The sequence below is a fragment of the Hyposmocoma kahamanoa genome, unplaced genomic scaffold (genome assembly GCF_003589595.1).
Source record: "Hyposmocoma kahamanoa isolate Upper Pololo Valley unplaced genomic scaffold, ASM358959v1 202, whole genome shotgun sequence".
NCBI lineage: Eukaryota > Metazoa > Arthropoda > Insecta > Lepidoptera > Cosmopterigidae > Hyposmocoma > Hyposmocoma kahamanoa.
The window spans coordinates 6,250,262-6,276,044 of NW_020653726.1; the positions used below are offsets into that span (position 1 = coordinate 6,250,262).

Genomic DNA, 25,783 nt, shown 5'->3' on the forward strand with positions numbered 1-25,783 from the left:
ACGGACGCGAGAATATAAAAAAAATATGCAACTCCTCAGTATCTTTACAGTTCAGTTCAAATTTGTATTAATAAAAAAGTGACAGTTTGTGTCTTGAATTTCCTTAGACTAATTTTTCTTCCATCCTCTAAGTAAATTTCCCACAGTCTTACAAAATTATATTAAAAGACATCTCAATAAAAAAGTCTTTATTTGTCAAAAACGAGAGCACAATACGAAACTTGGTCTCCGTGGATCTTTAGAAGCCCCTACATCTTAAGACAGGTTCCATTGAAAACTCTGAACGACCCCTTAACCTTCTAGTAAATGAATTAACGTTATTGAATAGGCTTATTACTTAAAGGGGATGTGAAGAGGCTGATTGAATGAAACCATATTATATACACGTGCATTATAGAGAAGTATGTATCTGCCTACTAATTTAATCATTAAAGAAATTGTGTAATGTATTTTTATGATACAGTCGTCGCCATGACCCAAAATATGCTTTTGCTTAGAATATTTTCAGTCATTATAGACTCTTTAAAATATTCGTTCATCTTGGAAATGGGGTTAATGAACTTTTAAAGATCTGATGAGGAAGAAAAGTCAGGAGTAAAAATAGTTTAAATTTTGTGGTCGAGTGCCTTGCACACCGGCTTTCATGGTGTCGCCATCTCTGAGGTACCGGGTTCGATCCCCGGCCGTGTCAGTGTAGAAAACTAATATTTTTATATTGTCTCGGGTCTGGGTGTTTGTCGTACCGTCGTTGTTTCCGATTTCCATAACACAAGTGCTTTAGCTATTTACTTTGGGATAAGAGCTACGTATGTGATGTTGTCTATTATTTATTATTTATTTATTAATTTTTCCACATGGAACTGAGTACGTGGCACTGCTGGGAATAAACGATTATTACACGTCTTACAATTTCACCAATGACTAAACTATGAGTACTACATTAACCCCTCCACCTTTCACAGTAATGGATGCTGACAAGTTATAACGTATCACCAACATGGTCATAGTTTTGCAGAAATGGCAACTAAAGATCTTTTTCGCTGTCTTTGATACTTTGTTTTAAAATTTACTTGTAAAATGACAACTTTTCCTGTTGTGGCCTCGTCATCATCGTCATATTTTATAAGTAAATTTTAGAACAAACTATCAAAAATAACGAAATCTTTAGGTGCCATTTTCGCGAAACTATGATCATGTTGATTGACACGTTATTGCTTCTCATCATCCAGTTGGGCTCAGGTCTCTCAAAGGTAAAAGATTAGGCAATATGGTATCAATGGTACCAACGACCACACGATGCTACTATCCTGGAAATACAACTGACGCTGGGGCCGTCCTTATTAGAGCAGAGAAATTAAAACAAAGATCCAATGTAATATTGCGATCTTTTTTTGTAAAATAACTGCACTAGTTTTTATTATGATTATCCCATTAGGTTGAAAAAGTTTTTCTATTTGTCCAATTTTTGTATTAATATTCGTAATCCAATGTAATATTAAGTTTTCCAATATTTAATCCACTCTTTTGTTATTATTATTGACATCAAGATCTAACAACATGGCGCTGACGGCAAAGAAGTCCTTTATACAACACAAAGATCTGCAACAAGTACATAGAGAAATTTGTTAAGATCTCCCTGACTTGGCCCGTAGCTCAATTGCTAAAAGCAGTGGCCCTGTAGCAACAGACGCTGGTTCCAGTCCAGTCAAATCAAAGGATTTTTTCTTTGTGTTCTTTGATCTTTGTATCAATAATAAAGATACAACATCTTAATGTTTACACGATGGAAGATACCTATCTTCCATCGTGTAAACATTAAGACGTTGTTGAAGTTTTGTTACGTGTAGGTACACGTAACAAAACTAGCAAAGATATACGTTCGTTTATATTTAAATAAATTCAATATTCATACCACGGGTCCTGATTATACAGCAGCCCAGAATATATCGCCCAAATTGCTGGGCTCGGCGTTATACTTAGAAACAAAAACCAATCCATTCAATTAGTAACCCTAAATCAAAGGGATCTACACTATTGATGTGCGGGATTGCTTTTTTGTTGTTTTTAGTTTATTTCACCCGTTTTTAATACCATAGTTTTAGGTATGAGTAATAGGCAAGTGCTTAACCACAATTACGCCTGGTGGTAAGCGAAAGTGTGTTCGAAGATGCTGTCTATGCGTATGCTTGTCTAGAAAAAGCCTATTTACTCCTGCCTTGAAAAGGACCAAAAAAATATTTCTAATCAAAAAAATATTCTAATCAGCAGGAACACAACTTATAGAAGTCCACGCCAAAACGATTAGCAAAATGCATCATATGGATTCCGCGGTATCTCAACAAAATATTAATGAGATCCGAGCCTACACATTATTTCTCTGAGATGAAAAAGGGATAACGAAATCAGATTTTCTCAGGGGAATGAGCCTAATGATATCAAGTGTAATTTGCTAACCTGTGAAATGAATATATATATATTTGTAATAAAGTTTAACAAAGTTTGTGCAACTCTAATACGCATGTCGCACTGTTAATACGATATTGTTTTAACTTAAAAAGTGTATTTTTCAGAATCGATGAAAAACGGATTAGTCACTTCCCGTGAAATATCATTAAATCATATGTACAGGTTAATGTTTATTACAGACATCTAAACTTGCCAAATATACTTAAAATAAAAGTGAACAAATAATTTCATATATTTAAGTAAGGACTGTTTTGGCTAGAACTAGCTCAAATATAGTTTGTCTCATTATGAGCTAAGTAGATATTTTTTAATTGTTTCTTGAAGTATTCTAACGACAGTTTTATTCAAGTGTGTATCCACACTCCAATTTTACGTTCAGCAATGGTTAAATCTTGAAATTCACATATTTTATAGCAAGTTCCATTCTCGATGGAAGGAATATTTCGATATAACGTCACAGGAAAAAGGTATCTGATACAAGATAATTCAGAGTGAGCCGACTCCATTGGTTTGACCATGTTAAATTAAGCACGGGTCAAATTGTCAGCGCGCATAGGTTTCGATCCGGATACGTTTCATTATACAAAATTTTGTATTTGATGCAGAAGGTGAACTCACCGAATTGCAGTGTGTGGGATTCCTAAGGATGTACATCATTTGCTCATGGAATGTGTTCGGACGGAACCTATCAGGGCTTGGTTATTTGTAGAGGCTGGTGAAATTACAGGCACATGGGACTTGTCAACTTAAGTTTTAGGGTGACGGGCGCAGTGGCAGTGCGCCTAAGATCCTTGCAATGTAAAGCCCCGAGTGGCACTGCAACTGTCATGGATAGGCGTGTCGCTTACCACTAGGCGCACAACTTGTACGTCGCGTCACTTGGTATTATAAAAAAAGTGCAGGTTTTTGTTTTTATGATACCTATCAAGGGATGGGACTAGCAAGTTGTGCGACTAAGTATAAGATATACAATTATATGAAGTGATATAGACAAGAACCAATCGACCTATATAACTTTCCAATGAAAATCGTCATTCTATACGTATACGACCATCAAAATTTCATAACTCGAAATTAAAAAAGAATCTTAGTTATACTTCATTTTATGCCAGGGAAGGGCACTATGACCTGTGCTCACTCGTTCGCACAGGGACCATCTAAGTCAGGTCTTCACCCCGGATCAGCACGTTTGCACGTACTTCATCCGGTTCTCTGTAAGACTAGTGCCTTAGTTGAGCCGCCTCGGGTACACGTACAATACCCTCCCTGTTTTCCAGATAGGTACCGGCACGTTCACTTCCCGTCACGCTCCCCATGGCTAACGGTTGCCACCGCTGAGCCGCCGACTCTAAGCTGACTACCAATTCTCCTCATTGGTCTCATCTTAATATACCACAGTAGAAATACGATCAATACATACGTACTTACAACAAATTAAAATTTTTCCACGTGCAAAGTTTAAAAAAAATCACAACTTTGAACGCCGATTATGTTAAGCGAAGCGTACAAGTAATTTCCCATTTGCTATGAGACTCAGGTAGTCCGTATGGGTTGTGTAATAAGATCATTTTTTCTCGGTAAACAAAGGCAATGGTGGAAAGTGCGGTAGCGCTTATTATTCGGTAAGAAGACATTTCAACAAATTATGTGTAACTGGCAAACTCACGGAGAGCATTCAACAAGAGGTGTAAATGCAGTGAAATAATAATAAATAATGAAAAGTGGAAGCAGCTAACGTGGGAATGCACACTTCATTTATAAAGGATGTTTAAATTTACCGTGATGCACAATTGTTGTGACATTTAGTAGCAGGGTCAGTAGCTTAATGATGCCAGGTCGTTTGCCTTTGCCTTTCAATTAACATTTTTTATCACGAAATAATTCTAACAGTTAAACTGTCACTCTAAGCTAAAAAATAAACTAGTTACCCATTGACTAGTAATTAAGTAAGATTATAGATTTCATAAATACATTCTCTACGTTTACATATTATTATTTAAGCGAAAAATGGCAATTACGTGTAGTATAAGAACGCCTATCTCCCACGGTGGTCGAGAGAACTATACAAGTCACTGGCGATTGACTCTTTTAAACAACGATTTAAATAAGTTAAATAGATAGACAATAAATATGAATAACAAACAAGCAACCAGTGATGGCGGCAAACCGTTCAGACAATCGGACAGATTTACGGACAACCTGTAGATCGTGAACACTACATAACCTATAATTATGGGTTACGCGGCACCCAAATTAAATATTTTGAACGGTCCGTTTCCTCGGGCCCGCTAGTGATGGGATTAAGCTCGTATTTAGCTGTTAGATTTATTAGTTGAATAAAGTTGATAAAAAAACTTATAATGTAGATAGGTAGTTCCATGTTTTTCGTTTATATAATATATACATGTGGACAAGATATGCCCCGCAATTTTTTTAAATATATATTTCGTACTAGGCAGAGATAGAAAAGTTTAAGAGTTGTCTAAGATTCTCTGCGTCTCTTTAGAGGAAGGCATTACACAAGTATCTTCTTTCAAACTTTTATCATAACGGTGCACTCACCCTTGGCGCGCTTATGTGGAGAATAAACAAAAGATTTATTCATACAGATCCACCACCTCATGCAGTCGAGTAATTTTAGATAGACACATATTATTACACTTTATTGCTCACACACAAAAAAAACAAAAACAGGACATAGACAACTTAGAATTAATGTGGGCAAAGGCGGTCTTATCGCTGAAAGCCTCCAGACAATCTTTGAGGCAGAAGAGAACTGAACAGAGAGTAATTTTATATAATTTTGAAAATATAACTCTAAATAAACAGAACAAAGTTATCGATATCAACAACCAGTCTATAGTGACAACTCAGCCCTAGTAACAAAACGGCGTTTAGCTGCCGTGTGGCGCGCACTGAGCCGCCCGGCCTGCGCTCGCGCCGCCTGCTCATCGACATTCGCGCCCTCTACAATTATTGGATTAAATATTATCCTGTTGCCTATTGCCTACATAACTATACGTTATTTAGTTCTCTATGAACTTTCTTAAAGATAACTTTAAAGAAATATTGTCTACACAAAATTTAGTTCTAATATGAAATAAGTTATCTGAACTAATACATTATGAAACCTCAGTTTATTTACGTAGGTAGCTAATTGTAGCTGTATAAGAATACTGCGATCATATAGCATACGCTTATATAGCGTAAGTTACCTATTTGAAGCAACAGTATGCCTTAGGATCGATTGAGCAAACGATGAGTAACCCAAATTGTTCATAATTTCGACAATATGAAAGTGTAAAGTTTGCTTTTACTCGTATAACCATTGTTGGTTTTGGATAGTATAGTGATTATAAATTTAATGCTTAATTTGTATTATGATAGATCTCTGTCTTGAGTAACGTTAGAGGAAACATATAATACTTCTGCCGTTATCCTTTATTGAGAAACAGTCGTAGTATTCCTTTTTATGCCTTTTTAACCGGCACAAACTGTCCACATGAAAGGAAGGTGACCGCCGTCTTACATTTTACGACACTAAGCAATTATCTTTGATATCAGAAATGTGTTGTTGGCTATGGACTATCATATCTTAAGTCTCCTGTGCCTGTGACAATGTTGCTTTCGTTACATTTGAATCCAGAATACAGTATAGTGAACCCTACCACCAGTGAAGAGTTAGTATATTAATCTTCTCCCATTCGAAACAAAAAAATAATCATATAAAATCATGCCATAACGGCCCAGAAGTGAAAACCTCGATTATGCATTTTTGTAAGTTTTTACTGGTTTTTGTTGCTGCAAAACTTATATTATTAGGCTAATCAACTTTCTTACGGAGGATGTGGTGAATATTTATAGAAAAAAAGTGGCATTTGATAACACTGATTTGAATGGATATTACGATAGTAGTCACATCGAAGTTTTACATCTTAAGGTTTGCATAGACTTTAATTATTTATTTTTGTAAATATTCATGAAAAATTAAAATGTTTCTGTCCTTTTATCCAATGCGTCACAGAACTTTATACGACTTTATCGTAAACAAACGACACGTTTATATATTTTTTAAATTATTAGCTCGTTCATGTATAATCAAATAATGTTTGGTACGACCAGACGGGCTACGACAGGGCGCAACTTGCGCGAGAGCGACATAAAGTGCGAGATACTCTATGATAGGTCGCTCTCACGCAAGTCGCGTCCCATTGAGCTAACCTTAGAGGCTTCAACAAAACATCCATGAATCCATCTCATGAATTTTTTCTGTAAATTTGTTATGAAAATGGGAATAATTAATAATTTTTATAAGTTTGACTTAGGCTTTAGGTAAATTCAAGATTTTTACTAATTATAAAAATCTTAATAGAAATTCCAATTTTATTGAAAAATGAAAGGACAGCCAGGTGGCGATGACGCAGCGGTAAAAACGTTTATCGACCCAATAGGGTAATGTGAAAAGATGCATAATTTAAGTAATTAAAATGCTAACTACAAACATTGTGCACTATATTTTACATCACATTTTTATCTTCATACTGAAAAATTACATAGAAGTCATAACGATATTATGAGAAAAGTACTTTTGCGACTAAAAAATATCTATTCACGTGCTTTCTAAAGTATATATTAGTTATTACATAAGTTTGTACAACAAAACAAATTGCAAATGTCGTCTGTGTTTTGTGTTTTATTATGTAATGTAACATTAAGTTTCTTATAAATCATTCGATGTTCTATCGACACGTTATCTGCGATTGCATTTTAATAGGTATCTATACCATTGACCGGCTTTGCTGTATTTTATAGAAAGCGAAAACGCCTTTTCCACTTCTAATCTATTCTGTTTATATGATATATGATACAAACTGAGACCCTGAGATATTCAATCTGAGGTAGGCTTAACGTCAAGTATTATAAAATACAGGTTTTTCTTCCGCTACAGACAAAGAGATTGGTAACTAGAAACCTTGATTACTGCAGTAGGTATTGCTTATTAAAATTTTGGTAAAAACCAATCATGATACCTACATGGTATTATGCAGGATACGCTCTTGAGACTAACTGTCAGTACGAGGGCAATACGCGCTTCAGAAACTTTGATAAAGGTCATAATTTTGACGGGTCCAGTGTAATTTTACGCTCAGGCCAACAGGGATATTCGATTACAACTGATATAATGAAAATGTACACTGAATAAAATAACGGTGCTAAACTGGGCGTGGGTGTAAGATTCACATTTCACTGGCGATTTGCATTTTACAACTTTTATCGCTGTTACTAAACGAGATCCAACATCGGATGGTGCGAATCACTTGAAGCCTCGATATTGGCTACATTTTATCGGCTGAGGTGTTAAGAAGGTATAAGTGAAGCTAAAAACGGCAAATGAAACCCGTTGTAATATTTACTTATCGAGGGAATTATGTCCGATGACAAGAAATAATTTTATTTATTTATCTTACACGCCTGGAATGCAACATTTTTACTATATTCAAGTTGTAAAACACAGTGTAACTAAAATGTTGATGTCATCTTATAGTAATATGTATCATTAATAAGTTTATTAACAAAGTGAGATTTTGAGCTCTTTAATATTGAGTAATAAACATGATATTAGAAAGGGTAACGGTGCCAGTGAAATTACAGGCACATGAGTCTTGTGAACTTATGTCTCAGGGTGAAGGGCGCAATGGCAGTGCCCTCAGCCCTGACGTCACAAATAACTATGGACGCAACCTTCAAATGTTTTAAATAAATTTCGATTCCTTTGTCACATTTAACCAAATTTTGGCGACCTCTGTGGTTCGACGGTTTGCACTGTGCTTGCCAGATGGCCGGGAAATCCGGGATTTTCCCGGAATTTTCCATCTTGTCCCGTGTCCAATAATTGGACTTTATTGTCCCAGATTCCAAACACTTAGAAGGTGTTTTGACAAACTTACTAGAGTTCTTTTCATAAAAGAAGTCCCCCCAGACGCAGCGCTGTAGTCGTGCGAAGGAATGTCGACATATTGATTGCGAATGACGTAAAATTTTGTAGGTTTTTAATTATTTTATTAATTAATTGGCATTAAAAACTCCCAAAAGAGAAAAGAAAACAATGTTACGGCCAAGTTATGACCGTCAAATTAGATAGATGGCCATCTGACAAATTAGTTCTAATAGTAGACGGGCTGTCTTCCTTACCCTAGTAGAATTGTCCCGGAAATGATAAGTCAGTATCTGGCAACCCTAACTGTGCTGAATGAGGAGGTTCCCGGTAGGATCAATTTGGGGAAATTTTTCCAATTGGTTCTGATCTGGATGTTCTGGGAATTCCGTTGTTCTGGTATTCATAGACCTAGATGTGGTTGCCAAAACAAAAATAAATTTCTATTTTTAGGCTAATACATAATTTTCATTATTTGTCAAATACACCATTGAGCCAAGTCATAAAAGGTTTTATGACAAAGGTAAATGCAATAAGCAGTACAACGAATGAGTAAGCAGCAGTCGCAGTAACATCAGTAGTGTTCCTTGTAGCAATCAAAGAAATTTTTAATACCACAACTAAGTAACCAATGAATCAAACAAACTACCGCTACAATGCTGTTGGAATATAAAACGAAATGTCAAAAGAGTTAGCCTTAATTGTAATTTATTAGTTTATATTTGTGTGAAATATCGAGATCAGACAGCCCCGCTCAATTCGGCGTTGGCCATATTCGTTTGACTGGTGCGATGCGAGGGTTGAACGTTTTGTAGCATGTACAATAACCCACTAAATCAATGCAAACCGTAATGCGACGGAGGTGGGTCAGGCGCGAAATTAAAATGCAATAATATCTTCAGAGTGCTGTAATTCTGGCCTGTCTCAGATCTTTGAAGATTATAATAAAGTATTTATTTATCCACCGTTCCCTGAGGAGGTTAGATAGCATCAGGAAATCAATTTTGCAACAAAACGTCGTGGAGGCGTAAGAATTGCGGCCTTTAAGTTACAGGTGCCAGTGTTATGTCGATTTATAAGCTATTAAAATTCGAAATTTTGCGTTGTATCGCTTGATAAGTACTTTGAATTGTAACAAGTGAAATATATACACTTTTCAGTAGCTTTAGTTTTATTTTTCACCTTGCTTTTTGTTACACTCGTAACTCGTAAGTACTGCCACCTTACCCTTGCCAATCGCAAATGTGAGCATTAATGCTAAATTTCAGTTTTGAAAAGTAAGGGTGTTGGTGAAATTACAGGCACATGGGATTTGCTAACTTGTGGCTCAGGATGACGGTCACAGTGGCAGTGTCCGTTAGATCGTTGTGATTTAAAGCTCTGAGTAGCCCTGCAACTGTTTTGAACAAGGCATGTCGCTTACCACCAGGCGCACGACTTCTTCGTCCCGTCATTTGATATCATAAAAAAATACACTTATTACATTTCATCACATTAACATATTTTTTATAATCTCTACATCTGCGTGGATTTTACTTCTAGCAGTAAGTTATACATTTAATGAATAAGCTAGAAATTGTAACAGTCCTACATGAACAAGATTTTTATAACTATTTCCAACATAAACATCAATGTATGACGTAGAAAGCAAACCTCTAGAACCGGTTCGACTTCACGAGTATGCACACATACAAATGTCCAATTATACGAGACCTGTCACAGTCAGATCCATGTTCCCGATCTGATCTCTGCGGCAGACCACTTAAGGGGGCAAGGCGGATCATGCTTAAACGGTCACGGCGAACGATAAGAAAGCTGGTCCAGTCGACGGAGTGCAAAGAAACAATCTATTCTGTATGATTAGGGACAGTTTTGAAAAATTGTCTCGATGCAAACCTCATCTCTGAGAAGTGAAGACTCCATAGATCCACTCGTCATGTCAAGATAAAAGATTATGAAAGTAGCAGTAAATATTTTTATAAAAAGATTGGATTGTTTATCTGACTTAACATTGTATTGACCTTAAAAGAAGCTATTATATGCAAATGAAGATATAAAAATATATTTGAAACTATAATAAATGCAAGGAAAATAAAATAGAAATCTAACGGCAAAAGACTTAGAGAAATCCTCACTTCCAAAAATATTAAATGTCTTTAGATATGCATAACATAAAGTTTCCTAATAATAAGTAACGGTATATAACTCGTCGACAAAACAATAAATAAATTGAAACCGCACATTTCGCCATCAAACATGGCATCACTGATTTGAAACTCATTACCGATTCATTCCAAAACAAGCATTTGGTCAATAAAAATTGACAAATTAATCACTATCCAAACCGATATTTTTTCACATCCCATACAATTAGTCACTGTTTAAAAGCTTTTGATAATAATGTACGTATAAAATTAAAGTAATAGAATTCGGAAATATAGTGCTTCAAGTTTATCTGTACAGTTTGAAAATTTATGACAGCCGAAGAGACAGAATGAAATAAAAAAATTCAGAGTATAATGATTACGCACATATGCATAGGTTTTTTCAATTATATTTGTGTTAAATTGTAGTTTTTTAAACCAGTTTGATTTCGTATGCAAATATCCGAAAGTTTTCTAGCATTAGATCTTTCAAATTACAGATCGTCTACCCAAGGGTATAAGAGGTATCAGACGTATCATTAACATTAATGTTATTCGTTTAACATTCGAACAAGCACCTGGTTTGTTGATAATACCTATTTATGTCGACCACTTGTCGGATGATGTGGTTGCATCGCGATCTCTCTAAACAACTCTCTCTCCATGGCATATGATTCGATCTATAGTAAATCCCACGCCCCGTTCTGTCATATTATTAGATTGATAATACTATGAAGTCTATTTTATATAATCAACAATACGTCTTGTCCTACTCTGTCTCCCGAGTTGTGTTTTATATTATTGAATATTCTTTCTTATAATTTACAGGTTTTTATTAGTTAATTTATTTAATTTGTGTCCTTAAGCATTTCGAGCTGTGACAGATTATAGTCCATGTTTATTCATTATACTTTATTGTCGTTAATAGCCGAGCCATAGCCGCATTTGACATGTTCTTTAATTATGATTATGTGTACAAAGATCGAACACACAGAATTTTTTTTCATCGACCCTGTGGGACGCGAACCTACGTCCATGCTGCACCGTAGCATTGCTCTAACCATCTGAGCGACAGGTCCAGTTACCGTGTCGTCGAAATTGTCCTGTGTTCCTATGTGTTGTCCTTGTTATAGATCTTTGTACTGACTTTTCGGCATTCGTCGCCGCTAGTGACATCTAGTGAGAGATTTGGGATTAACCTTCTCACCGCAGCCGATACCTTTACAGATATTACAACTGACGCAGATGTCATTTTCGATCAAATGTATTTACTGAGATTTTTTGTGAAATACCTCCACTAGTTTTGTTATGATTATGAATACAGAGATAAAACACAGAACATTTTTTCGTCGACCCTTATATTCTTTTATTGTCATTTGTTTAATTATTACAATGTATTAATATATAAATATTACTTCTTAAACGTTTTATTTGTAATCTTTAATACATCTATTTAATTAACATAATATATAGGTAAGGTAAAAAGACAATAAAAGCTTAACTACTACAAAGAAAACCTAGGATTTTAATGAATAAATGATGGAAATTATATGAATAAAATTGGGTCCCCGCGACACGGTGCCCAAGATGCTAGCAGCGTTCCCCCTTTGTATTGCTATGTTAATGCGTTGGGCAAGGAAGCTGTCGGCTCTTGGGTTTCTCAAACAGTCAATTAATTTTTTATAGGTAGTCGGAGCCGAAATACCTGATACATATTAGTTTTTATTATTTCCGCCAGCTCAGCTGCAAAGCCAGCCCTGTTGCCGGTGTGCTGGAGATGGAATGGGGCAAGTGTGTTGGCACATGTGGCGTCCCACACCAGTGCCCTTCTTAAACGTAATGTAATATGTAGCGAATTGTCCGTAAACACAAAGAACAAAAAACATATGTACAGCCTTTTGGCAACAAAAGTATGTACACAATTTATCTGTTCTTTTTCCTGACTGTAAACTCTAAATAAACACAACGGTATTTTAGAAAAATTATAAGTAGATATGATCAAGACATCTCAACAAATAAAGATATTTCAACGAAAATTAACGTAACTGCCCAATTATGTGAGAATATCGCAACGACAAAATTAGTTACTTTATTAGCAACGGAAAAGGGATTTGCAGTCAAAATAAATACACGGCGTAACGCGGCTTACTGTCTACATATATTAACCTGCAAAATATTATTCCAATTAACATAAAATAAGCGTCAATGTCGACAAGGTGTTAGCATCCACCAAACCGTTACAGTACCTACAGCTATTCTTGTCAACATCGGCTAATAATTCTCGTATTTTATTATTATACACCCCAACCAGACGGCATTTTAATTGGCATTTTGTTCCGAATAACGCAATTTAACAGGTAAATAAAAAAAGTTGCAAACCGAGAAAACGGCGCGTGACATTTGTATTAATTTGCTTTACCTAAGATCTCTGCTCTACTACGCGATTTTAAGACTAAATCTACTAATCTATAGAATAATTACAAAAACTAGCAATACGTATTTTAAAAGGCGATATACGCAAAAAAAGTATTTCATTATTGTTCTTATGAAAAATATTTTAGATAAAAGTATGAACTTCATTTTTATATTAATCGAAGCTCTATTTTTATATAGGTGTCATAATAGTTTCCTTTTTAGTCACTTAAAGATTTGCTGGAACAAAAATGTACCTTATTGTGATTTGAAACAATAAAAACGTAGAGTGTATTCTTTTCACTCAGTATATGTTAAGAGATTTCTAAGGTTCGTATTCTAGAACTCTACTCAATGCTCAAGTCAGGATTGCACTGGAAACACAAGCACTGGAAATACGACCCTAATGGCAGGGACTTGAGTATGATTTCGAGTGCTTTAAACCATACTCAAATCCTGACTTGAGCATTGAGTAGAGTTCTAGAATACGACCCTATGAGTTGTGTTGTTGAGATAAATTTTTCGTCTGCAATTTTCAAGATATGGTCAGGTTGGGTACGAGGAACACCGGAAGAAAAGGGACTTGACAAACAAATTAGTTTAAACTATTTTAAAGAGATGTCGCTACGATGCTCCAAATTCAAAAGGCGCAAAAAACAAATTTGGCAATTTTAAGTGCATAAGGTAGATTAGTAGACCTTTATAAGAAATACTGTGTATCTACTGTTCCTCTTATCCCATTTTTTAGGGAAAATGAAAAACAATTGGCACGTTTTTGACAAATATTAGGAGTTAAAGTATGAATTTGCCGTGTTGAAATTTCATACTGAAAAATCAAAACTTTTTTTAATAAGATAAAATATATATGTTTAATCAAAGTATTTACCCTCGTTGTCTATACATTTCTGCCATCTAATCGGAAGGTCATTTAAACCTTTGCGATAGAACTCTGGGGAACTGGACTCTTTCTACTGCTTCCTGAGATTTTTTCTTTTTCCGTGAAAAAATAGTCCAAATCACGGAAAAAAAGATAATGCAGTTTTGCTGCCGTCATTGTTCAAGTGCCATAATATGTCATATTGTGTGTAAGCTAGCATAAACTATGCCGCTGATTCCTTGGTAGTTTAGTACGGATCAGGCTTCCCTCATCACCTTCAATTCATCGTTATTTACCTCAGTGACTAGTCGTCTTCAAGTCGAAAATTAGCCTGTGTCCTCTCCAAACACAGCTTTGACATTGCGAGCAGTTACTGCTGCGTTAATCCCATATGGGAACTCGTATTCGAATATTGCTGTGACATCTGCTCTGATTTTCGCTGTATCCATCTTCACGTTAAAATGTGAATGTAAAAACAATTGGAAATCGAACAATCAAAATATCATGTATAATAAATTAAAAATGTTTAAAGAATGTGTTTAACTTTGTGTGTTTTAACTTTTTCCGCAGGTTTAATTTTAATTAAAAGTACGATAAATCGGCAATTTCATATTTAAACGTCTCTTACATCGTAAGTATTGAATTTTGCGTAATGATTGTTAAAACGTATGAAGCTGAGAAACAAAAGCATATTTAGTGTACTACAAAATTCTTATACGACTTTATCTATTAGAGCTTAAAAAATTTGACTTAAAGTAAATGTTCCTCTTACCCCACCTGACCTTATATTAAAAATATCTATTCAAAAAACTGACGAGTTAATATATTTGACTACGCTGTATGTTGTAATGTCTCGTCTACTGAAAAATAACTCTGTGCATCCTATAAGTTTATCTTCTAGGCTCTAAGGTGTTGTTACTAATTGAAAGCACAGTCGCATCTGGCCGGTTTGTGCAATATATAAATAATGTATTGCTTTAGTTGAAACGTCTGGTGTCTCCACATATACCCACTAGTCACGTTTTCTATTGCTTCATAGTCTGATATTCCTGGCCTAACTATTAGACGTAATAAATGGGAATATTAAATAGCCTTACATATACAAAACTTAATCTGCAAAGGATTTGACATTTTGATGAGTCAAGCAGGGTTATCTTTTTAATACAACTTTACTGTCTTTAAAATTCAAGTTTTGTGCTTGTTGTGACAACGATATCTATATACTTGTGCAATGTAACAAAATCAATTGTATGTGTATATTTTCAATTATAAAATCTGACTAGGAAGTTAAAAGACAAGTCTTTTTTTTTAAACTTAAAATTATACTGAAACATTTTTTGATAATACACATTTCCTTTATCGCCATAGTGTGACCGTAAAAAATTGTAAGTTTTCGAAATATCTATTAAGGTACTTAAAATAAAAGGAAAACGGAAATTACTTAATGTGTTCGAGAGATACAACTACATTTCATGTTAACCGAATCAGAAAAACAGAAGGTAAATGATTTTTTTTCCAAATGATAACGCTCTGGATACAAGCCACCCAAACTCGTTATCAAAATATGCTTTGACTCAGGGCGCATTTAGGCAAAGAGATTGAGTGTGGATTCATCGTTTTCGTCGAACCGGCACGTTCGTTTCGACCACCAATAAATCCATTGATAAAAAGTGAAAAGCTAATAAGTTCAAATCGCCGACGATAAATTGGTAACTCCGACTGGCGCTTCCCGATTTGAAATTATCGACTGCTAATATATGGTTACGTATCATTATGTTGTACCTGCATACGCCTAAATGCATTTTAATGCCTTTAAAACAAAGTTGGAGTCTTACTAATCGAATAAATTGGATGTACTGTTATTAACGAGTTCTATCTGAAACAAATACTTAATGAACTTAATATCTTCGTTGGAAAACGTTTTACGTATCGTGTGTTACATAATTTTAGAGATAAAACAATCCGAATTACTATTGTCCTTTTTAAACCAAGAATAGAAAAAGCGAAACTAAGATTGAGTTTCTATAAAATAATTATAAGGTATAAAGTCATTATAACAATAAAACATTATAATAAATAAAGATAAATGAATAGTGCAAATACGTTACAACTCGGTGTGCAGAATCATAATTACTTGTAAACGTTAATTAAGACTTATAATAACAAATAAGCGTGTTTGAATACAACTGACATTTGTTCCATTTGGAAGACTTGAATTATTATTATGAGAAATAACAGTAAATTACGAGTATGACAATTATTACTTACGTGCACAACGGCTTTGAAACTTATAATATGCTAAGCAATTGACATCATTCAATACCTAGGAGTTTACTTAAATAGCCGCACACAAAAATGACACTTTTCTTTGTACCGTAATGCTAATTACCAATTATATCAATGTAATAATTCGCTTAACACTGATGGATGATCCCATCAACGTTCTCATAGAAAAGAAAATGCGGTTATGACAGTAACAGGATGATTGCCGTTGAGTCATATTGAATTAGTACTAAAAACATTTGCGTTTTAGAGAAAAACTTTGGTTAAAACTTACTTTTGCTATTAGAAAGTTCAATGGCACTTGTATGTACCTCATTACGAACACGTCGGTGTCCACCGTACAGTCTTAATGTAACACGCACACAAATGTGTGTGTGACGGTAGCTACCCAGAAATTACTTGGAAATCACACTGTAAAGCCCGTAGTTTTCTTTTAATCCACATAGCAAAACGAAGTACCACCGTACTTTCACGTTCTGATATTTATTTTAAGGTAAACGCCATGTAAACGCCGTTACGAACAACAGTTCCGGGTTTGACCATAGTTTTATATAGTGTTGTGTTGCCGCCTTATTTAAACAAGACACGTCAACACCAGTAGAGCTCCTTGTGAAAGTCTTTGTCCAGGGTATTACTGCCACCTTACCTATTCCTGCCGCCAAGCAGTAATATCAGCATTACTGTGTTCGGGTTTCCAAGGGTAAGGATGCTGGTGAAATTACAAGCACATGAGACTTGTCAACTTATGTCTCAGAGTGGCGGGCGCAGTGGTAGTGCCCCTCAGATCTTTGCGATTTAAAGCTTTGAGTCTCACTGCAACTGTTATGGACAGTTCTATTAACATGTTCTATTAATATTATAAAAAAGTCTATATTTAATCAAATGTTATCATATACAATAGGCTATTTCCATAACTATACAGAAAATTTACCTAGATCAAGGCACAGGCAAGCTTGGGTGAATTATGAGTTCAATAACATACATTATTGTACCTGCAGGCACCTTAATTGCTTTCAAAGTTCCTTGAATCCAGTTTATAAACCAGCCTACACGTCACTCAAGTGACTTTTGTAAGCGAACAATTAAGGCTATTGGCAATGCATCGAACAACATTAGAGGTGCGCCCACAGGACTATTACCTATCAGTATTGGCGTGAAGTAATGAAAGCTATTTCACAGTAACGTAACTTGTACGTTCATTATGTCGGGTGTCGATGCCCGCGCCGCGGGTGCACGTTGCATAAATCAGGCAGGGGAATGCTGCCCGGCGCCCTAATGCGCTTTCGGTGTCGGTTGATAGCACACCCGTCCCTCCTCGAACCCCCTCAAAAGGCCTTCGTCATCGATGATTTTTTCATCGATATTTTCATTGACATCTCTAAGCTGAGTTCCAGTTTTAGAGATGATAGAATATTAGCTACGTCTGCATTGAATATCGTGTAATAGCTTATTAAAACAGTTAGAATCAAAATCAATAATTTTATTTTATTTTTTAAGTAAAATCAACTTTTAATATTTTATTCTTGCGATGTACACTCTAACATTGTTTTGATAAAAAGACATAGCATCATAAAATAACAAGCAAAAAACTGTATTATTCAGACTAAAACTATGCGCAAAATACAAAAATTACGAAAGAAGGTGTAAACCTACAGACGAAAAAAAACACCTTCCTATAGAAATTGACGGCTACCTGTAAAGAGACTTTGTTATCATTCAAAAGAATTCTAGTCATTTTAAGCACCGCAGGTAGGTACTAGGTCGGATTTACATTCGTTTGCGAAATTACTTCCTGTTTGTTCCTTCAGAATTTATTAGTACGATTTCATATTGAAAGCAGCAATAACAATCCTTTTGAATATCTTAAGAATTTAGATATTTTGAAGTGAACATATTGTTTGCCGCCGTGCATGAATCAGACTGATGATAAAAGAGTCAATAAAGTTTGTCGAATTCTTTTCGACAAAACTTGTATGAAAAGGTTGTTCGAGCGGAAAAAAGTTGAAGTAAAATGACACTTCTCAGTGACCCCAACCGATCCGATGAAATAGCAATATCTCTTTAGAATTTCTGCATAAACTAGATTTTCACATTCCTAGTCATTTCTCCGGCTTATGCATGTTTTAGTGCAAATGTGAATTGGAGTTAACACTCACATTAGGATACACTATTCAAGTGTATTTTTATTGAAGGTCCTTCTAATAAATTTGATTCATGACGCTATAAAGTTAACTTCGATACCATTTTGTCTTCGTAAGTTGTTAGCGCATTTTAAATCTTTCCTATTTCCAACTACGGAAAACAGACTTTGAAGTAGAAACCAAAGGTGTAAAAATGTCTATCTGTTTTACATGGCTGCCTCCTTGCAAACTTAATAGAGGTCTGAGCCCTGGAAGTTTATGGGAGTGTGTTTACGACCCCAGGCCAAAGGGTAGGCTCAAATGTTGACTACAAGCTTTTACCGCTCGAGACAAAGCAACATAGCTATATATCATTGTAAAGACTAGAAGAACTAAGATATAAGTCTTAGATCTTCGTGTCTTTACAGACACAGCATATAGTAAATTTTGAAATTAGTTTAAGCTTCCAGATAAAAATCGAAATAAAATTAGTGATATGTGGAAAGAAAAAATTGTCAAAAGAAAGCGTGGAATTTACAATCTTGAGTATTTCTTATAAAAACTGTGACTGACTCTGTACTTACCTTCTGTAGTCATTAATTTCCTCTTAGAAAGACCCATCAGTTCCATACTGAGACGTATGGATGTATGGACTACTAGATGTATAGACAGTATAGTAATGCTACAATCTTAATAAAAATGAAAGTAACAATTACATCAGAAGAATTATACTGTGTTCCTAAAGTTCATCCTGTAGATGCGAACTGTTAAATTCCTTAGTGCCCATTCCTCTGGCGCGTATTGTTTAGGTTCAACATTTATACGCCGCGAGGTGAGGGACAATATCAGAATCGTGATGCAACCAGATCTTTTACGAGCAAACGGCCAGTTTTGTTTTTTTTTACCTTTTTACAGACAAACAAGAAAATTGCGCTTCCACTTGTGACGTGTTATTGCTTTTTCGGTTCGAAGGTTAAACACTTTTGAAGTCAAATTACTTTCAAGTTCTTTTTTGACATTTCGTATGTTTTCATAAAGATTTAATAATGACAGTAAAATTTCACTAAATGTATAATTATTATTTATGTTAGTAATCTAGAGTTTAAGGCGCATGCCCTAAGCAGCAATAAAACGAAATCGACATATAACAGGATGACGGTGCTGTGTAAATAAATGCAACACAATTACGAGTAATGAGGTGTAACATATTACAAATAAAACTCATGTTTCATATGTAATCTTTGGAAAGGTTCAGAATGAATGTTGGGATATCGTCGCGGGGCCGACTTATCTTTAATTTAGAGTCCCCGATTAGACCGCTAACCGACATACACTAACGAGCATTCGTTATATTTATTTTTGTTTGTTTTTTATTGAACAGTACGGTGCGGGCGTTTAGCGTAGCCGGCGATTGTGCGAACTTAATTGGATTGTCCGCACTGGATTGTTCCAGCATCTCGAGATACGCGCCGCTCACATTGACGTGATCACAATCGGACTTGTTATTAATTATGTTACAAAATCGAATAAGCCCAAATAGTCATACCGCAAAAGTATTTCTGAAATTGAATCAATACAAAAGACAGGCAGATGTAACCGTTTCTAAATAATTTTGCAAATAATAAGTAAATGATTAAATGTATTGCTTACCTTAGTGGTTGTGAGTTGCAGATGTGATCCAGAGGAAACTGCGCAAATCTTTACTTCGTACTTATCAACGCCAGCTTCCCGGTCCAAAGAGACTGCTGTGGACAAGATCCCCAGTGAGGAATCTATGTCAAACAATCTGTCTACCTGTTTCCCGTCACCAGTCACATTCACTATGTAATATTCTAGTCCTGACTTGTAAGTGTTAGTCAAATTTAACACAGCAGTGCCGGCCGGCGCGTTCTCAGCTACAGAAACACTTCCCACATTCGTCCACGTGACACCCATCAATTCTGATCCACCCATAATAACGGTGAGATAGGTCTCTGTACTTCTTTGTTCACTTAGCACCGCCTCATCCGTAGCCTTTATGACGAGGTTCCACCGTGCCTCGGGCATAGCCGGAGGATACCGCAATGTTAGCGCTCCATTACTCCTATGTAAGTCGAATAGGTCGTTCCCTCCATGAATGAGTTTATACGTGACCAGTCCATTTGTTCCCGAGTCCAAATCGCGAGCTAGAACATTCATGATATATATTCCACGTCCCGTGCTTCTTCCTGTTCTCTCGAAATTAAATACTGCAGCGTTCATAGACACGAATACGGGCGCATTATCATTTATGTCCTCCACTATCACAGTAACTAATTTTTCGGCAGACAATCTAGCCGACAGTGGCTCTGCTCTATCATAAGCAACTACAGTAATCCTAAATGTGTCAATACTCTCTCTGTCAATTGGAAGCAATGTATGTATGACCCCTGTAACGTTGTTTATTGCAAAGTGTCTCCTGCCATCATTCGGCTCTTGATGCGTAATAGAGTAATAAACTTTGCCATTCAAACCAGAATCAGGATCTTCTGCAGTTACGGTCACTATTGGTGTATGCTTAGGAATGCCTTCTCTAATTTGGCGCACAATAGCAGTGTTAGTGAAAACGGGAGCATTGTCATTAGCATCGATAACATTTACAATAAAGGAAATACTTGAAGAGAGGCTTGGACTACCGTTATCCGTTGCAACAACATTTAGAACGTACGTAGTTAGATCTTCGTAGTCCAGTTGTTTATGTAAAAATAGTTCCCCAGAATAACTATCAATAAAAAAGGCTTCCTTTCTGTTGCCCGATGTAATGGAAAACTGTAGTTCTCTGTTGATTCCTAAATCAGCATCAGTTGCATGAAACTGAATAATCTTTTTATTTACGGGTTCTGTTTCTAACACCGATACGTTTAATTGTGTATTTGTGAATATTGGAGGATTATCATTTTCATCTAAAACATCAACTGTTATTGTAGCTGTTGACGATAGACGCACTGATTGCCCAGAATCGTGAGCTACGACAGTAAGCTGATAGCGGTCTACTGTCTCACGATCTAAAGGTTTAGCGATAATGAGTTGACCTGTAGCTTCATCTAACGAAAAATGTCCGAAGTCATCGCCTTTTATGAGTTTGTAGTAAATATCTCCATTCAGTCCTTCATCAGCATCAGTAGAGTATACTCTCATAATAGACGCTCCAATGGCAGTTCCTTCTGACACTTCAACTTTATAAGGTAGCCTCTTGAAAACAGGAGCATTGTCGTTTACATCTGTTACATAAATAGTGACTCTTACTGAATCAGTTAACTTCATTTTACCATTATCGCTTACTGTTACTGTTAATGTTATGTAGTTTTGGCCTAGATTGTGTGCCAGGTTTTCTCTGTCAAATGATTTCAATGTTTTTATAAAACCATTCTTGGAGTCTATTCTAAAGTCATTCTGAGCAGCTGGCAAGCTAAATGTTAATTCAGCATTTCGTCCAATATCCCGGTCTGTAGCGACCAGTTTTCCAACAAAAGTATCTGGAGGTTCATTTTCTTTTATTTTAAATATGAATGTTGTATTCGTAAACTGCGGACTGTTGTCATTTTCATCCAATACATGTATAACTACAGGTACTTGGGAAGACCTTGGTGGTTTGCCATGATCAGTTGCTACAATCGTTAATGAATAATAATCTCTTTCTTCTCTGTCTAATGGACTCTTTACATAAAGGAAACCATCAGGAAAGACACCAAACTTTCCATCTGTGTTACCCTCTGCAATGGTGTAAGATACTGTTCCGCTTGCTTCTAAATCAGCATCTGATGCTGAAATTGCAAAGAATCTGGTATTTACAAGAGTAGACTCTAATAAAGAAGTCTCATAAGAAGTATGATCGAAAACAGGAGTGTGGTCATTAACATCGTCTATTATTGCAGCAATTACATGCTTTGCAGCAAGAGCAGGACTGCCGTTATCTGTCGCTGTGACTTCCATTGAGACCACGCTACCAGGTTCATTGGAAATTGGTTTGTTTAAATAAATTACGCCGGTAGTATCTGATATCCGAAATATATTTTCAGGATTGTAGCTCAACGTATAAAATATAGTTCTATTTGAACCAGAATCTCTGTCAGTAGCCCTAGCGAAGTAAACTTCTTGTCCAACAGCCATATTTTCAGGTATATGAATTTCGTCTTTATCTTCAATAAAAATTGGATAGTTGTCATTGACATCCAAAACAGATATGTTGACGGTAGTAAAACCAAAAGTTATCCCACTTTTTGCCATAATTTTTAAATGGTATGTCATTTTATCTTCACGGTCGATATTAGAATTTGTAGTTATTATACCGGTTTGTTCATCGATTTTAAAAACATTCTTTAAATCTCCTTCTAAAATATAGTAAGACAATGAATCGCTGGCTATTCTAGCACTAACTTTGCCAACAGGTCGCCCTATATGACTTTTAGAATTGCCTTCATCTTCAATAATTTTAAATGTGTATCCATTGTAGTTATCAAATTCAAGATTCCTCCGCTGCGACATTTTAACTATCTCAACTATAGCATCTTCCATTGTTTTTCTATTACCTTTATCTTTACAGGATATTTTTAAAGTGAACAATGTGTTTGAAGCTTTTCGTAGATCTTTATGTAAGATAATATTTCCTGTCCACGATTCCACATCAAAATAACCATCTCCCCCGCTTTCTAATTTATAAATGATTCTTGCATTTTCTCCCTCATCTTCATCAAATGCTTTTACTTGGAGAATATTTGTTCCTATAGGGTGATCATCGCTGATGCTTTCTATGTATCGTCGAGGGTAGAATACAGGATCATTATCATTCACATCTAGCACTTTCAGAAATATTGTAGCAGTTGAGGATTGTGGTGGAAAACCTTGATCTTTAGCCAATACTTGTATTTCGTACAATGAAACTCGTTCCCGATCTAATTCAATAACAGTGCTTAACTGACCTGTGATTGGGTCAAGAATAAATGTGTTTGGATACTTCCTTTCTATACTCGAAGGCAGATAATAAGAAACAGATCCATTTGCACCTTGATCGTAATCAGATGCAGTTAATATAAGTATTTCTTTTATAGGTTTTATATTTTCGTGAAGCGTAGCGTTTATTGTATTCTGTGGAAAAGTGGGTGCTTCATCGTTTTCGTCTAAAATAGTAATTTTTAATCTAGTATAAGCCCATTTTGGATTAGGTCCGCCATCTCTTGCAGACACATTTAATTCAACTGTGCCTTGAATTTCACGGTCTAACACTGCTCTTGTTGTTACTAAACCCGTTAAATGATCTATGAAAAACCACTGTTGTTGATTTCCGTCATAAAAATCATAGAAAATTTCAGCATTTACACCTGTGTCTTCATCTGTTGCAGTTATACTCGCAACGTATGTTCCAGAGGGCGCAAGTTCGCTTAGTATTGCAGAATACTCCGATTTTTCAAACACTGGTTCATGATCATTGACATCATTTACATGAATGACTAAAAAGGAAGTAGCAGTTCGCGCAGGAGTTCCTTTATCAGTTGCAACAACCGTCAAGTTATATTTACTTATTTCTTCGCGATCCAAGATGCCATTGACGTACACAATATAAACACTAGAAGAGTTTTCTAAGCGAAAATGGTTTAACTCATTTCCAGTTACGATACTAACGCTCGTGATTCCATTTAAACCAGCGTCAAGGTCTGTTACCGTAATTGCAGCTACTAAGGAACCATTTTTAGCATTTTCATCAACAGTTGCAAAGTTCGCCGTCGAAGGAACGTATGTAAACGTGATAACAGGATCGTGATCGTTTGCATCTATTAAATTTACAGTAACATAAGTTCGAGCATCTTGTCTCGGCACCCCATGGTCTTTTGCTATAACAGTTAGTACACATGTCATATTGCAAGTCATATTACTGCAGTATTTAGGACAATTTAACTTCTTCGTTGTTGTAATGACCCCTGATTCTGGATCTACAGCAAATTGTTTTTCTGTATCCGTTACTTCGTAAGTTATTTTGCCATTATCACCTAAATCACTATCAGTTGCGGTTACTTTTAGAACTGTGGTCCCCGGAGGTACGCTTTCGTTCAAGGACACAGAAAAATCGCTTTGATCAAAAATGGGCGGGTTGTCATTTACATCTAAAATGCTCACATTGACTTGTAGATACCCGTATTTTGGAGGAGTTCCTCCATCACGTGCTGATATGTTAAGGATATAAAAATCTGTTGTTTCTCTATCCAGTTTTCCTGTGGTTTCTAGATGTAAATACGAAGTCTGGCCACTAGGATTTACAGTTACATTAAGACGGAACTTTCCTTCATTGTCTCCGTCTACTATTCTATAGTCATTGGTTATTCCGTTAACTAATAAATCCTTATCAGTTGCAGCATCGAGCAAAAGTTTAGTCCCGGCGGCAGCACTCTCAGAAAAAGCTACTGCTATACTTGGCTCGGGAAACTCCGGATAATTGTCATTTACATCTGTTACCCGTAATCGTACTTCTATTGGATACGTTGGTTGACTTGATAACACTACAAACGCGTAACGGTCGGATGTTTCTCGATCAAGTACCATGTTTGTTCGTATTTCACCTGTTACAGGATCAAGAACAAACTCCTTGGGTGGTTCATTGAAACGATAAGTAAATCCTGGTTTAGTTGGAATCCGTCCAACGATGGTACCGGCAGGTTGTTCCTCAGGAACCCGAAGGTCGACGCCGGTGTCGACGGCACGGGACTGCATCTGTTCGGTAGCGGCGGCCCCCGCGCTTACGAGCACCGCCAGCGTGATCAGCGTCACGTGCCATCGCCCCATCCTCGTCATGTCATCGGCAACACCATGGCAGGGGTGGTTTCTTGTCAGGGAAAGTGGTGCACCAGGAGCGCACGCTGTGTCCCGTTCGCGCAGAGTTGCGCGCTCGCTCGCCTCAGGTATGCAACATGGCCGCGACGACCTGCGCGCGCACGAATATCTCACGGAGAGTGCGACCCGCCGCTGCGCCTACGCCGTCACATTCATTCGTAAACACACGTGACACACACACTGTACACTAGTCTAAACGTTTCGTCTGTGTAACAGTAAAGCTAACACTCAACAGCAAACTTTATGTCACAAACATCCGTGGAATGTATCACAATATGAAAGCACTTTTCAGTTATGTTTTTATCAGTTTGACAGATGCGTAGCGCGACGGATATGGCATGCGGGCTGCGTCGCGGTCGACACGGCACTAGCAGGCGGAGGCTTTCACGCCGCCCCGCGCCCCTCCCCACGCGCCGCTTGCCACCGCTCCTCCCCGCAGCTTTGAAAGCTCCGGCTGTGACCGAGTGCGCTGCGTGATGATGATACTGAGATAATGGCCGCCGAAGGATTCTACTATTTATTGTTCAATACGAGTCTTTCACTGTTCCGAGAAAAAGTCCGGGTGCACAGGTAAATTTTTAGAACTCGTCATTTTGTTATTGGTATATCTAATCCAATTCAATTGCATGGTTATTTTAATTATGAATTAGTAACAATATGTTTTATATTTAGCTACGGAATTTATTTAATTATTTAATTATTACCA

At 36.4% G+C, this 25,783-nt stretch overlaps 1 protein-coding gene across 4 annotated transcripts in view; it reads right to left on the minus strand.

The window, feature by feature from the left end:
* LOC113226965 (cadherin-related tumor suppressor) overlaps positions 1-25,440 on the minus strand; it is a 159,014-nt gene extending 133,574 nt beyond the window's left edge. For all 4 annotated transcript variants that reach the window (XM_026459808.1, XM_026459809.1, XM_026459811.1 and 1 more), the window contains exon 1: positions 19,888-25,440. In XM_026459808.1, the coding sequence (XP_026315593.1) occupies positions 19,888-25,038 (5,151 nt within the window). In that variant the 5' untranslated portion in view covers positions 25,039-25,440. The remainder of the gene's footprint in view (positions 1-19,887) is intronic.
* Between the last annotated feature and the right edge of the window lie 343 nt (positions 25,441-25,783).